The 14,006-nt window shown below is 27.6% G+C and overlaps 1 protein-coding gene across 1 annotated transcript in view; it reads right to left on the bottom strand.

Moving 5' to 3' along the window:
• Window positions 1-7,583, bottom strand: part of LOC145833555 (CD109 antigen-like) — a 53,498-nt gene extending 45,915 nt beyond the window's left edge. The window contains exons 1-5 of the mRNA XM_082940723.1: window positions 7,499-7,583; window positions 7,110-7,156; window positions 6,609-6,794; window positions 5,982-6,116; window positions 306-360 (exon numbers count right to left, since the gene is read on the bottom strand). Of these exons, the coding sequence (XP_082796849.1) occupies window positions 306-360; window positions 5,982-6,116; window positions 6,609-6,794; window positions 7,110-7,156; window positions 7,499-7,583 (508 nt within the window). The remainder of the gene's footprint in view (window positions 1-305; window positions 361-5,981; window positions 6,117-6,608; window positions 6,795-7,109; window positions 7,157-7,498) is intronic.
• Between the last annotated feature and the right edge of the window lie 6,423 nt (window positions 7,584-14,006).

Here is a 14,006-nt window from a genome sequence, read left to right as displayed (position 1 = left end):
TAAGTGCGGACCACGACAACGTTTTTTTTTTAAGTGCACTGCGACTTCTGGTTTAGGCTACCATGGTGGTCCGGTCCTGCTTCATTCCAAATAATTTAATGACGTAATAATGGTAAAAAACTTTAATTTAAAATGTGTACCTTTTGACTTGTATTATACTGAATTGTATTGAAATGTATTCTGAAATATCAAATTCAACTTATTTCATCAACTCACTATAATTTATAAACTAAAACAAACAATGTTCACCTATTAAAGTAAGAAACACTATGACGTAGGAACAAATTTGCAGTATTTTTAGTTACTTCGCTTCTGGTTCTTGAGTCTTTTTGCGTCTACTTGGTCCTTCTTCATAGTAACCTATGAAACAACACGTTTTTAATATAAATAAAATTATTCTTATTTTTATAAAACTGTTTCTATGTTAATTGTATGCACACCTCTTAAAGAAAAAGAACACGAAAGCGTTAGACAAAGGAGGTCACAGGCACAACTGGGGTAAAACGCTACAAAAAAAAACCTATAAATAATATAAAATTTTTTGACCACCGTTTTGTGTAAGGGTTAAGACGAAAATAAATTGAAGTTCTAAACAGGGTAACGTGAGGTTTTTAAGAAATTTTTTCGGGTTTTCTGAATTTCTTTTAGGCTTTCCAAAGTACAAGTTTTTGGGTTGATTTTATGACAAATCATTTTTATTTTATAACAACTTTTTTTTTTCAATAGAAATTTTATTATTGTACGTGTAGACTTTTAGATTCCAGATATTTCAATTATTTTCGTTCAAAATTTCCGGTTTTATTTATATTATTTATGTTTTAAATTACAGGTTTTTCCTGACTTCTTTTGGTCTAAATTGTCAAATTCTAGGTTTTTTACAAGCTTAAAGGAAACCATGTTTATGGTATTGTTTAATAAACTCTTTGGACTAAACACTCGTACAACTAAATATTCAACATAAATCTGTAGAAAATATTCTGCTACTCTCGCATGCCAAACAAAAATATGTAAATAAGGTCCGACAATCGTAAAATGTTGGGAGGAAGAATCAGAACACATGAAAAAATACGCAACTACAAAGAAAAATGTATGTTCGAATGCATATTATCAAACGTCGTATAAAAAGCGATTGTTTAAATATTAAGCAATACGTTGGGTCATCAGGCTCAATGTTTTAAAGCAGATAAGCTATGCCTGAATAGTTTCAATAACATCAAAAACGAACTTAAACTATTTATCTTTGTTCTCTATTTCGTTATTTTTCTTTCTTTTTCGTTATTTTTATTCTCGTTCCAACACTTTTTTTAACTAATATTTTTTACGGTGGCCAGAAAGTATCACTTTAATTTTTTAAAGGCTTTTGTCGATGGGAAAAATTCTTTTACTTTTACCCATTTTTTTTGTTAAGGTTTTAAATGATAAGACTTATAATAGTTTTAAATGATAAAGATTTTAACGAAAAAGGTATATAAAAGTAGTATTTTTAATTTTTATACTTATTTTTACATATTACATAAAATAACATATAAATAGTATAATAACAATATAAAAAATAAATGATAATACCAAGGTCAATATTATTGAAATTTAAAATAATCATTTTACTAATTTTTAGTTTTTTTATCATGTTTCTTATTATTTAAGATATGTTTATATTAATTTTTTTTTGGTTGACTTATTTCTAGTAATAAATGTTTTAAGATACTATTATCCTGTATAATGTTCTCTGAACGTAAAATATTTGAAATGTTTCCAAGAAAATTCAAAAGTTTGTTAATTTTTTACGGTTTTATAATTTTTTGCACAGTTTTTAGAACAAAATGTTTAATTTGATTATAAGACACTAGTTTATTTAAAAACTAAAAAAAATAAAAGAATCTAAAAGGCAAGAATTTAAATTTAATGTTTAACAAAATATGATGTAATTTATTTATAAAAACACGTATAAAACTTGTCTTGTGTTTTAGTAAGGTGATTTAGTTTAAAAAGCGCTAACAATAGTAACCCATCGTTTTACGCTCTTTATTAATGTTGTAAATGCATGTGGTATAACTTAAATAATTTTTTACTTTTGAAAAGGAGTTTAACATAAGTATGTTTTTGGTTAGAAAACTAATACCTTTTAAATTAAGTAATGAAAATTGGAATAATTTTAAATATTTTAAAGATTTTTAACAGTTTGTTTTTGCGTTAATAATAAACAGCTCAGTAAATAAGTTCATTTCAAAAAATGCTACAATATTTTTTTTTGACCTAAATATTTTACTTTTAAGAATAACAAGAACAACCAATTTTACTAATAGCTGTGTAAAATTTCAAACTTTGAAAACATATACACTTTTCTTTTATTAAATAAATAAAATTTGTATAGTAAGTTTGACTATTGTACTTTTTTAAATCTTCAATAAGTAAACTCACAACACAAAACTTCTTTTTTAAATTTTTAATTAAATTTTAGAAGAAAAAGTTATCGTTAAAGAAAAAAGCTAAGAGATTAATACGAATTTAAAACTTTGTAAATATGATATATATTATTCATAATAATAATATAATAAATATTTCTGATATTAAGTAATTACAAATTCATTAAGGAGTTAGATGATGATAGTTTTTAAAATGAAATTTTATTTATTAAACTAAATCTCATCATAAAACGTTTTTTAAACATTATGAATCAATTCCCAAAACCTCAAGTAATCATCAAATCCAAGAAGTTATTATAATTTTATGTTTAATATATAAAAATTTGAATTATATACTGCAATACTTAAACTTGCTGTTGTAAAAGTGTGCTGCTACAAAATTTTTAAAAATTATTGACATCACTTAATATATTCTAGTATACTTTTTATGGTTTGTTAAAAGTACGATAAACTTTATAACTACTTATTTTTTAACATTAGTAATTTGTACAACTAATAAAATTATAGTAATAATATATTCTAACTTTATGTATATTTAACTATGTTAAAAATCTGTAAAATAAACTACCTTCTTACAAACGCTATTATTCATTAATAGTTTTGTTTTATCATCATTATAAGACATGCACAATATAACCATAATCTAGTTTTGTGATGTAATGAATAACAATAAGATTAATGTCGAAATAAAGAGGCTGCTTACGGGTACGTAGATAGGGATTTGTATGGGTATCTATGAGAATATCCTGTGATAAACGATTGTCTTATTTCTAAATGCTGATGAGTTATATTTACCCACAAAATAAAGCAAGTCAACAAGGTTTAATAAGTATCAAAGCTAGACTAAAGCTAAAATTGATAACAGACAGTGCAAATGAAAAATAACTAATAAGTAAAAATTTCAGACGGAACAGTCACATCTTTTAGTCCGAATACATTTACATACTTAACTGTCACCATTTTTTAATGCGCGAAAACGTAAGTAAGTACTGTTTTATAAGCATTCAAAAGAACGTAACTCTTGGTAATAAAATAGTTTGATTTATAACATATATGTTTACAAAAAATTCAGAGAGTGTTATTTTTTATAGCTTGAAAGTCTTTATTTATTTGTTGTATTATTATTAGCACATTTGCGTATCTTTAAAACTTATAAAACATTTTTCGTTTTCGCAGTACAACAAAAATTTGAAAAATTTTAACTAAATCTTGCGAAAGTATCAAGAAATTAAGTTTTTCAATGTATTTGGTTAAGTGCTTTCAAATGTACATAGTTTTGAATAACTTTTAGTTAAACATATTCAAGCTTCTTTTTGACCTTTAAAATATTCTGTTAAAAGCATCAATAAAACAAAACTTTTATACTAACCCAGGTGTATTTAAGCTTTTAAGTATAACTGACACATTATAAAATAACGGAATCAAGAGATTTGGCATCTTAAACACAAAAGTGGTTTACGACTCAAACACCATCTCAAGAAAATGTCTATTTAACAAACTTTAATTTACAAGAAATATTTTTCGACTTTAGTCATTTTTAAAATATCTAGTTTCAATTATCTAGTACCTTTTTTAATGAGCACCTAAACGCAGTGTTATGTGTTAAAAGTTATTTTTACGGGGCACAAAAAGTTCACACCGGTACGGTATATCTATTTATAATAAAACAATTCAACTTATCAATATCATAATATTTAATTCAGTTACTAAGTTTATTTTATCATTTATTAGTGTTAATTTAAAATTTTATTTGTTATTATAGCAAGTACAGTCACCTCTCGCGAATCTACGCACGTTGTGTCCACAGCGAAAGTGCGTAACTAAACGATAGATAGCGAAAATACCTAATAAATTGGCTGTTTTCCTATAATGAATTTGAGTAAATACATTTAAAGGACTTTCCCTTTTTTTGTTTACAAAAATTGTTTTTGTTAGAGTTGTACATATATGCAAAAAGTTTTTTAATAGAAATTGTTTATACGTATAAAAAGTTTTTTTTGTTTTACTTTGTTCTTCGGCCACCTAAGTTTAAACTTGTCTTACTCTTACATAGTACTTAAAAAAAAATTCAGTTCAATTAATCATTAGAATTTAGCAAAAAATAAGATAATTAATGTGTTAAAATGCGACTTTATGCCATAAATATTCTGAGAAATTGTGCAGTGTACCGTGTTTGATTTAAAGGTAACAATGGGGACTAAGACACCTAAAATAGTAAGAAAGCTATAGAATTCAATAGGTTCCTTAAATAAGGCCCAATTTTTAAATGCAATTAATTTTATTAAAAGTTTACTTTGTATAAACAAATAAAGATTTAAGTTAGCATTAAAAATAAAAAAATATATGTTTTGTCAACTGAATTTATAATAAATTTACAAGATTAGAAATATTTAAAGTTATAACTTTTTGTATTTTTGAAAGCAGTCAACTTTCTAGGGACTGAAATAAGTTTAAAAAAGACAAACATAAGACATTAGTTTCTAGTTTTGCCTTGTTTAGTAGCCCCGATCCTGTAGCATACCGAAACCTAAATTGTAAGTACAAACAATTCAACTTATTGGATAGAACCTCATTGAAATGGTTAATGTCAAGCCTAGATATCAACCTCTACCAACTTAAATTATGGGAAGAGCGTATAGCATGCTAGATAAATATGATACAAAAGGGGACGTGACCTGATTTACTTAGCAGATTGTGCAGAGCATCAATCAATGAGGTGGAGCCTCGAAGTAATTGAGTGAGACCACAAAAATAAAATCAAGATTATAACAGCCTGTAACGAAGTTATAGATTTCAACCTTAAAATTGAATTGTTAAGAGCAGAGATTAGCAAAATACAAAGTAGACGCGATGTATTTGAGAAAACACAGTACGAGAAAAGAGTATGGTTTGATTATCAAGGGCAGTACCAAAACGTATTAAAAGAAAAACTTTTACAGATCTAAAAACTACACAACGAGCCTTGAAATTTCTCCCTTCATTGGGTCTTATCCAAACAATCCAATTGAAACCGTGTTTAACAGGTTCGAAAACTCTGTAGGTTTAACTATATTGACAAACTTACCCATAAAGAAAGTAACAAATTCGTCTTATTTTCTACTATATTACCTTTAAAAGATATGTCAAGTTGTTTTAGTTCAGCTTGAGTTGAACGAAGAAAATTCATTAACTTATACTTATTTTTACGTAACACACATACGAAAATTCGTGAAAAACTCAGGCGACCAGTACCACAAGCGCAAACAGAAAACCTCTCAAGAGAGGAGTTTGAAAAACAACAAAATAATTTTGCTAGGGAAATTTGCAAAAATAGGCATAGAATACGCGAATTCGAAGCAAAATGAGCCTTAAGACCGCCAAACCCAAGCCTGATTTGGCCTGAGGCGCACGAACTCTGTAGCACTACATTAAGCTACTTTTGAAAGTTAAATTGTGAAACTTAGTTATATACTGACAACAACTACGATATTTCAAGTAAAATCCTAATGAAGTGTTTTTTTAACTACTGATACATACTCAAACACTTCAATAATGCAAACAAAACTTCAACTAACAAACAGTACAATGTTGACTACAAGTTTGACCATTGAGTTCCTTAAAAATTTCAACGAGCAGGATTGTGTTCCTGGTAAGCTCCAACTTGAGTTCCATTTCAACCTGGTTCATCCATCTGCCTTCCATGTCACGGTACTGCTGCATAGTGTACAAGAACACTTCTCTGTACAAATATATTCATTTGTTTAATACATAATTTGAACCAATCTACTAGTGTACATATTTATAAGTAAATAAGCTAAAAACGCTATTCTAATTTCTACAACGTCTTGACAAATTAGTTTACCTTTAGTTTTAAGAAGCAGTTTGAAAACTACGACCAATTTTACAAGATTCAATTCTTAAGTAAAAACTATAAAAAAATTTTAGTTACAATTTAAAACTCAAAACTCTACAAAGTAGTAACATATCAAAGTAAATTAAAAGATACAGTAAGTTCAAAGAATCGTAAGAATAATTTTCAACACTTAATTCATGGACGAAAGAATATTTTGAAACCATTAAACACTCTAATTCTTTTTTTATCAAAACCACGATGTAAAGTAATAATTAAAACGAAACTGAAGAGAAAGTTCGAGCTTATTAGACAAAATAAATATTATTCTTTCATAAAAATTTTTATTTACTCACGCCTCTGCTAGTAAGCAAGTGAGGTGTCTGGATGCCTGTGACGTAACAATAGTGGTTGTGGATGATCTGACCGGTGTTTTCCAGCCTCTTGCGCTGAATCACTTCTACTTGCTGAAAACTTCCCAACTTCTCACCGCACTGCATCTTTGCCGGCTCCCTGTGGATCTCATCGGGGATTTCCCATTTCTGAAAACATTTTTATCTCACGTCCAACTGCCGCGTCTCCTTCAAGCTTCTGTGCGACACAATAAGAAAGTTTGTTTTATTTAATTTTATAATTGGATTTTTACTTTGCACAACTAAAACACCAAAAGTTAAAGATAATTGACCTCAAACTTTAAAAATATTTTCTAAAATAAACCTATAATTCAAAATTTAAATACAGCTTCTTTATCAAGTATCATCTGACGTTTTATTAAATGATAAATTATAAACTTCAAAATCTAAAAAAAGTGCAATAAAAAGATTAATAAAACCAATCAATTTCTAACTTGTCTTTACAATATGGATGGATTTTTGACAAAGCTTTGCATTGTTCTTCAGCAATTCTGTAGAAAAATGTGGTATTTACTTAAGCCTTTCAAATTTAAATATATTTACTCTTTATATTACACCAAAAACATTGAATTACATAAATGTAAATACATAAAACATTTATAAATAAATACAAACTGAAAAGGCGTATAAAAAGATATTTTTCTATAGTTTTTAATGAAAGTTTAAATGATCTAATCAATTAAATATTGTATGTGTTATCAAAGTTTTAAAAAGTATGATCATTACATAATGAATCAAACAAATTCAATACAAAGCAAACAGAAAAACAAAATGGCAAAACAAACTTGGTGTCGTTCACATAGTTGAAGAATTCGAGCATGGATTCCATTGACGTCGGTTCTCATCAGTCTGCTTCATCTTGTTGTTCATGTGCAGCAAGTACTCGCTCATCAGGCGCTGCTCGTCATCCTCGAACATACTAAGTATCTGGGTAATAGTGTGGTTGCTTGAAATATAACATATGCGAAATATCGTGCTTTTAATGTAACATATATTTTTTTAACGATATAGTTTAAGATTACATTTATTAACGAACGTCATTTAATTACCAGTTTTAGGTTACAAAAACCTTGAAACGCGCTAAAGTAAACTTATTTTTAGAGTAACTGTTGATAAAATAAAATGATATCACAGTTATTGGATAGAAGTTGTTTTAGTTTTTTAAATATAATAGTTTAAATAAATATTAATTAGCTTTTAAACAAATATTACTTTTTAAACAAATATGAAAGCATTGTATTCGCTTATATGTTCCGGCGCAGACGTCGGACAAGTACAAAAGCTCCGACGACATGATTCCCTGCAAAACGACGAAAGTTTTTAATAATAAATTTGCGGTGGATTTTTCTCATCACGAGCGTGTTTTTGAATTTCAACAATGCAAATTGTAGCGCGACGAAACACTTCGAGCTGGCCTTATTTTTTTCGTGCAACAAATTATTTACGGTTTTCGTTTGAATATGTTTTTCTGAAAAGGTAGCGTAACCGAGAATAAAATTTATTGACAAAAGAAGAAAAACACGAAACGTTACCATCATGTTTTGCTATCTCACAGTTTTGTTTTATTGAAAAACAACAACTTTAGGCTATAAATATCAAAACAGCTTACTTAATGTCTCGAGTAAAATAAGGCTATTGTTTCATAACCCAGGCCATTTGTAGCATCACCAATTGGGAACGGGTCAGAAAAGCACGGGTGACACTTTAGCACGGTGTGACACTTTAGCACGGGATGACACTTTAGCACGGTGTGACACTTTAGCACGGGGTGACACTTTAGCACGGTGTGACACTTTAGCACGGTGTGACACTTTAGCACGGTGTGACACTTTAGCACGGCGTCACTTTAGCACGGGGTGACACTTTAGCACGGCGTCACTTTAGCACGGAGTGTCACTTTAGCATGGTGTGACACTTTAGCACGGTTTCACTTTAGCACAGTGTGACACTTTAGCACGGGGTGACACTTTAGCACGGCGTCACTTAAGCACGGGGTGACACTTTAGCACGGGATGACACTTTAGCACGGCGTCACTTAAGCACGGGATGACACTTTAGCACGGCGTCACTTTAGCACGGAGTAACACTTTCGCACGGCGTCATTTTAGCATGGAATGACACATTTGTTTATGCTTATATGTTATGTTGAAAAATATAAAAATAAAGTAGTTTAGGTTTAGCGTTTAACTGACTTAACACGTTATTATAAGATAGGTCGTAGATAGTTTCTTAGGTTACTTTTAAATTAAGTTGACATGTTAATAAAGTCGATGTATTAAATCCGAATTAAACTTTTACTATTAACTTAATATTTTATAGGTGCTAAACGAACTATTGTTTATTAAAAAGGATTTAAAAAACAGTTAACTATTTAAATTTATAAGTATTTGTAAGTAAAATTTTAGTTAAATAAGTTTATCATGAAAAAATAAGTTTATCATGAAAAAATAAGTTGATCATTTATCAGTTTATTTTAAATTATAACAAATTTTTCTATAACATTTCAGAACAAGTTTGAGCGAACTTACATCGCAATGTTTCAAATGATTAAAAATATCATTCATGGTATTCAACCATCGGCCGTTTCCTGCGATTTTGAGCTCGGATTAATAAATGCCGTAAAAGTAAGTAATATTAACTGTAAAGCTTATTGTAATAAATATAGCTAAATGTAACTTTGTATGAATTAGAATGAGTTTCCAATGAATAAGAATGAGTTTCCTTTAGAGGGTGCCTTTTTCATTTAGGTCAAAATGTTTTAAGAAAATTGCAAAGGTCCGGTCTTCAATCAAGGTTACAATTTACATATACTATCTATTTTACCACAAGAAGAGCTATTTTGTTTTTAAGATATTATTATTAAAACACTACGGTCAACTAATTCATTTCAAATAGATAGGATAGGTTTTTAGTCATTTTACCAACAAATATAAACTAAAATCGCATATGTTATCACTTTAAAAATAAACACAACTATTTTAATTATTCAAATAACTAGCTTACATTTTTTTTTAGGTTTTAAACAGATTCTATTTTGCAAGAGATGCAAAAATGATTCTGTCATTAGCATTTTTACCCACAGAGAAAGTTGTTGACGGTTTAGAGGCTTTAATTGCTAACATTTCTGAAGAACTAGTGACAGTTCTGGAGTGGTTTCGACACTACTATGTTTAAAGTTAAATACATTTAAAAGTTTGTGTTAATGTTAAGTACACTTTAATTTATTGCCTATTTAAATTTGTTTATTAGTTTATTAAAATAAAATTGTAAATATTAAAATTAAATATTTTATTTGTTAATGTTTGATTGGTATATTTATTTAAAATTTAAGCGTAGCTTTTCGAATTTAAATTATGAGTTTATATTTTGAAATGTACATAAACTTTAGGTTAAAAAAAATTAAACTTAAAGGTGCTAGAGGTGAGCCTTTGTTTCCAATTCCTTTGTGGCGTCAGTACGAACGAGTACTTACAAAAAGTGATCGAACGAACAATATTGCGGAAGCAGCGCATCGAGCTTTGTACGCAGTATTAAATGGAAACCATCCCAATCTGTGGAGTTTTATAAATATTCTGAAAACGACTCAGAATTCTCGGGATATGGGACTAGAACACCTTCTGGCAGGGATAAAACCAGATCCCAAAAGAATAAGGTTCAGACAAGCAGATGAGCGTCTGTTTTATCTGGTGTCAAGTTTTAATGAAAATAATAATATACTTGAATACCTACGCGGTATTCAATACAATTTTGATATAGATTAAATGTATATATTTGTAAATTTCGTTTGTGTTCGTTTTTATAATAAAATTTAGTGCTATGCATAAATTTTTTATTATTGTTTTACATAAATAAAGTTATTTTAACCATGTCAGCTGAGCAAAGTAATTAAATAAAATGTAAGTAAAGTATTACTATTTTATTAACAGAAGTAAAAAAGAATACAGTATAAGAACATTTATATAATTAAGGATTTTTAAAACTAGTTACCATTTAATTTACCAACTTCTTGTTTTTCAGTACTTATTTTTGTTATTAAGTATAGTTTTTCTTAAAAAATACAGGCTACTAAAGATGTTTTCTAGCGTTTTGCTACCTACAAATGATTTTTCTAAATATATTTCGAAAAGACTGCCAAACTTTGTCTTACAATTTACATCTTACTTAAATAATATTTTTATTAAAATTAATTTTGGAAGACACACTCTTTCTTGAAATCACACTTTAAAGTGCCTAAATTGCATAATTAACAGCATGCTGGTTATATAAATTAATTTTTAAACGTTTTATTAAAAACAAACTTTACACGTATTTGATTAAGTTACTTAAAACTATCGATGGCGCTTAAGTGTCACTCCGTGCTTAAGAATCATTTTGTTCAAAAGAATCAATCAGTGATAAAGTTACACTCCGTGTTAAAGTATCACCCCGTGCTAAAGTGAAGCCGTGCTAAAGTGACACTCCGTGCTAAAGTGTCACACCGTGCTAAAGTGACACTCCGTGCTAAAGTGACGCCGTGCTAAAGAGACGCCGTGCTAAAGTGTCATCCCGTGCTAAAGTGACACTCCGTGCTAAAGTGACGCCGTGCTAAAGTGTCACTCCGTGCTAAAGTGCCACTCCGTGCTAAAGTGTCACCCCGTGCTAAAGTGTCACACCGTGCTAAAGTGTCACCCCGTGCTAAAGTGTCACACCGTGCTAAAGTGTCACCCCGTGCTAAAGTGACGCTGTGCTTTTCTGACACCTACCCCACCAATTACTAAAAATATACATCCTTCTTCGTTTTTTGAGTAATTTACTTCAAATTTTCAGGAAATATATTTTTAAATATTAGGAAGGACTTGTAAAATAAGGTTTAATTAAAAGACCAATGTTAAATACATTTCTTAGTGTTTATCTTTTACATAAAAAAGTACTGTTTATAATTAAAGAATAAGTTTCAAGCAAGTTGTTTAAAATATTATTAAATTGTAATGTGAAAAAGTCGAACAAAATTAAATTTTGTTAGAAAACTGAAGAAGATAGATTTCAAGTTAAGCAATCTACTTTTGACATTTTTGTTTTAATATCTTATTAAGTACGTGTTGAACTCTTTAATTTTGATCGATTATAACTTAAATAGTACTGTTCATTTTTTAAAGCAGTAGAAAGTTATATGTAACATACTAATGCAACACTTAAAATTTCACTATTCTGATTAATTACGATATCAGTTATTAATACTTATTGTTTTACTAATACATCTGAGAGATAACTTTGATAAACTTTATTTTAAGAAAATATATTCAAAAATTTGTGGCTAATAGCATTTTTAAAACTACTTTAACGAAATACAAGTGATATACTTATCTTAACTTTATGTATAGGAATATACATAACTTTTTTATTAGAGGTGATTTGAACTTGTTATAGTTTTTATTTAAACTAACTTGTAATGAAAAGGTTACAGTTGTAACTTCCAGCTACAGCAAAATAAAATTTCGCGACTTGTAGAATCACATTTGCAAGCTGTTAAAGGAAACAATTAGTTTACAATGAAAAAATATATTTATAGATTGTCAATAAATATATTAAGTTTTAAATTTGCATTGGATCTATTAAAATTTGAATTATATAACTTATAGTGGAGATATGCTTCTTTTCAGAATATAATTTATATTTATTCTATTTATTTAAACGTTAGTTTAGAGTAGTGTTTAAAATAAAAATAAAAGAATACTATAACTTTTTTTATAAATTTGTTAAATAGGGGGTATAATAAGTAAGCTAGTCATACAGGGGGTAGCTGTCATATTTGCACGAGCAGAAAATTTTGCACAGAGACATTTGCATGAATGAGTTTTTTTTTACTTGTACTTTTACCCCTAAACCTTAAGTGAAAAGTTTTTTTAAATAAACTTTATTTTAATAATTTATTTTGATTATTTTTTATTTTTACTATCACTATTACCCCTAACCTTTACCCTCGGTAAGTTTTTTTTTTTTTTTTACTTATATATTTATTTTTTTGTTTTTCTGTTTATTTTTTACTCTTGTGCAAAACTTTCATCGTGCAATTTTGCTTCCTCGTGCATTTTTTGTTCTTGTGCAATTTAGTAACCTCGAGCAATTTTGACCCGTTCCCTCAAAGAAGATGATAAAACATTATGTAGATATCATTTCAAATTCAAAACACTTAGAAAACGTTTAAACGACATCATTTAAATATCATATTTTATATTGTAAACTGTTATATTTTATAATTTACTAGAAGTTGTAAATAACACAAAATACTTTTATTTGAAAAAAAAACAACTTTTTTTATTAGTGCTAAAATTCGTAATCAATTTACAAAAACCATTGGTAATTAACTAGTATGATTGTACCAATATCAAACTGAAATTATATTTTATTCTTGGTCCATTACTTTAAACTAAAAATGACATTTTTATGCATATATGATAAAACAAGGGTAATTTCCTAGAATGATGTTGCATAAATATCAAGCTAAAATTATATTATATTCAATCTTGTCATTTTTTTAAATAATCTCTTTTGCCATAGTTATATTCTAAAAAGTTATATTTTATAAATACATATATAGAACTTATTTATCATAAACCAATAAAACTTATATTTTTTATTGCTTTTATTTTTAAAATAAAGCAAATGATACAATAACTTATATACATTACTATACTGTAAATAAAATCAATTAAGTATTTTAGTTTGTAACAGTTGAATTTAATTCTTACTATGTGTTTAAATAGCTTGTTTTAAACAAAGTATAATTTAGACTAAACTTATGGTTATAATAGAAATAGACCAAGAACAATTTATAATTTCAGTTTGATATTTGTGTGACATCATGCTAAGTAGTGGTTATTTAAACAAAACTAAACTATTTGATTAATGACTGACTGATTTGGTGAATAAAATTTTTTTATATAAAACTAAGATTAAACTAGTTAAGAAATAAAATAAAAATTTACAATTATGACTATTACTAATGCAGTATAAACATATTAACAATAATCAAAACTAGTAAAATTAAATTTGTTAATGAATTTGATTTGAGTTATTCATGACTAAAAGAAACTAAAATTAACTTAAACCATTCTTTTAGCTTTTACCTTTAACTTAAAAACATTATACAGTAACTTTTATAAGCTAGCAACTAATTTTAGAGAAAAATGTTAATATTATCTACATCTAAAATACATAAACTTTTTTATTTTTTTTTAATTTTATAAAATTATAGCTGATAAATATGACAAAAGAAACTTAAAGTAAAAAAATTGAAAAACAAAAGCACTTTATGTTCATATATTTTTTTAGTGTTTTATTCAAATGTTTTTTTTTTTTTAA

This window comes from Thalia democratica, chromosome 4 (assembly GCF_965202585.1).
Source record: "Thalia democratica chromosome 4, ktThaDemo2.hap1.1, whole genome shotgun sequence".
Taxonomy (NCBI): domain Eukaryota; kingdom Metazoa; phylum Chordata; class Thaliacea; order Salpida; family Salpidae; genus Thalia; species Thalia democratica.
This window is presented reverse-complemented; position numbering and strand designations above follow the sequence as displayed.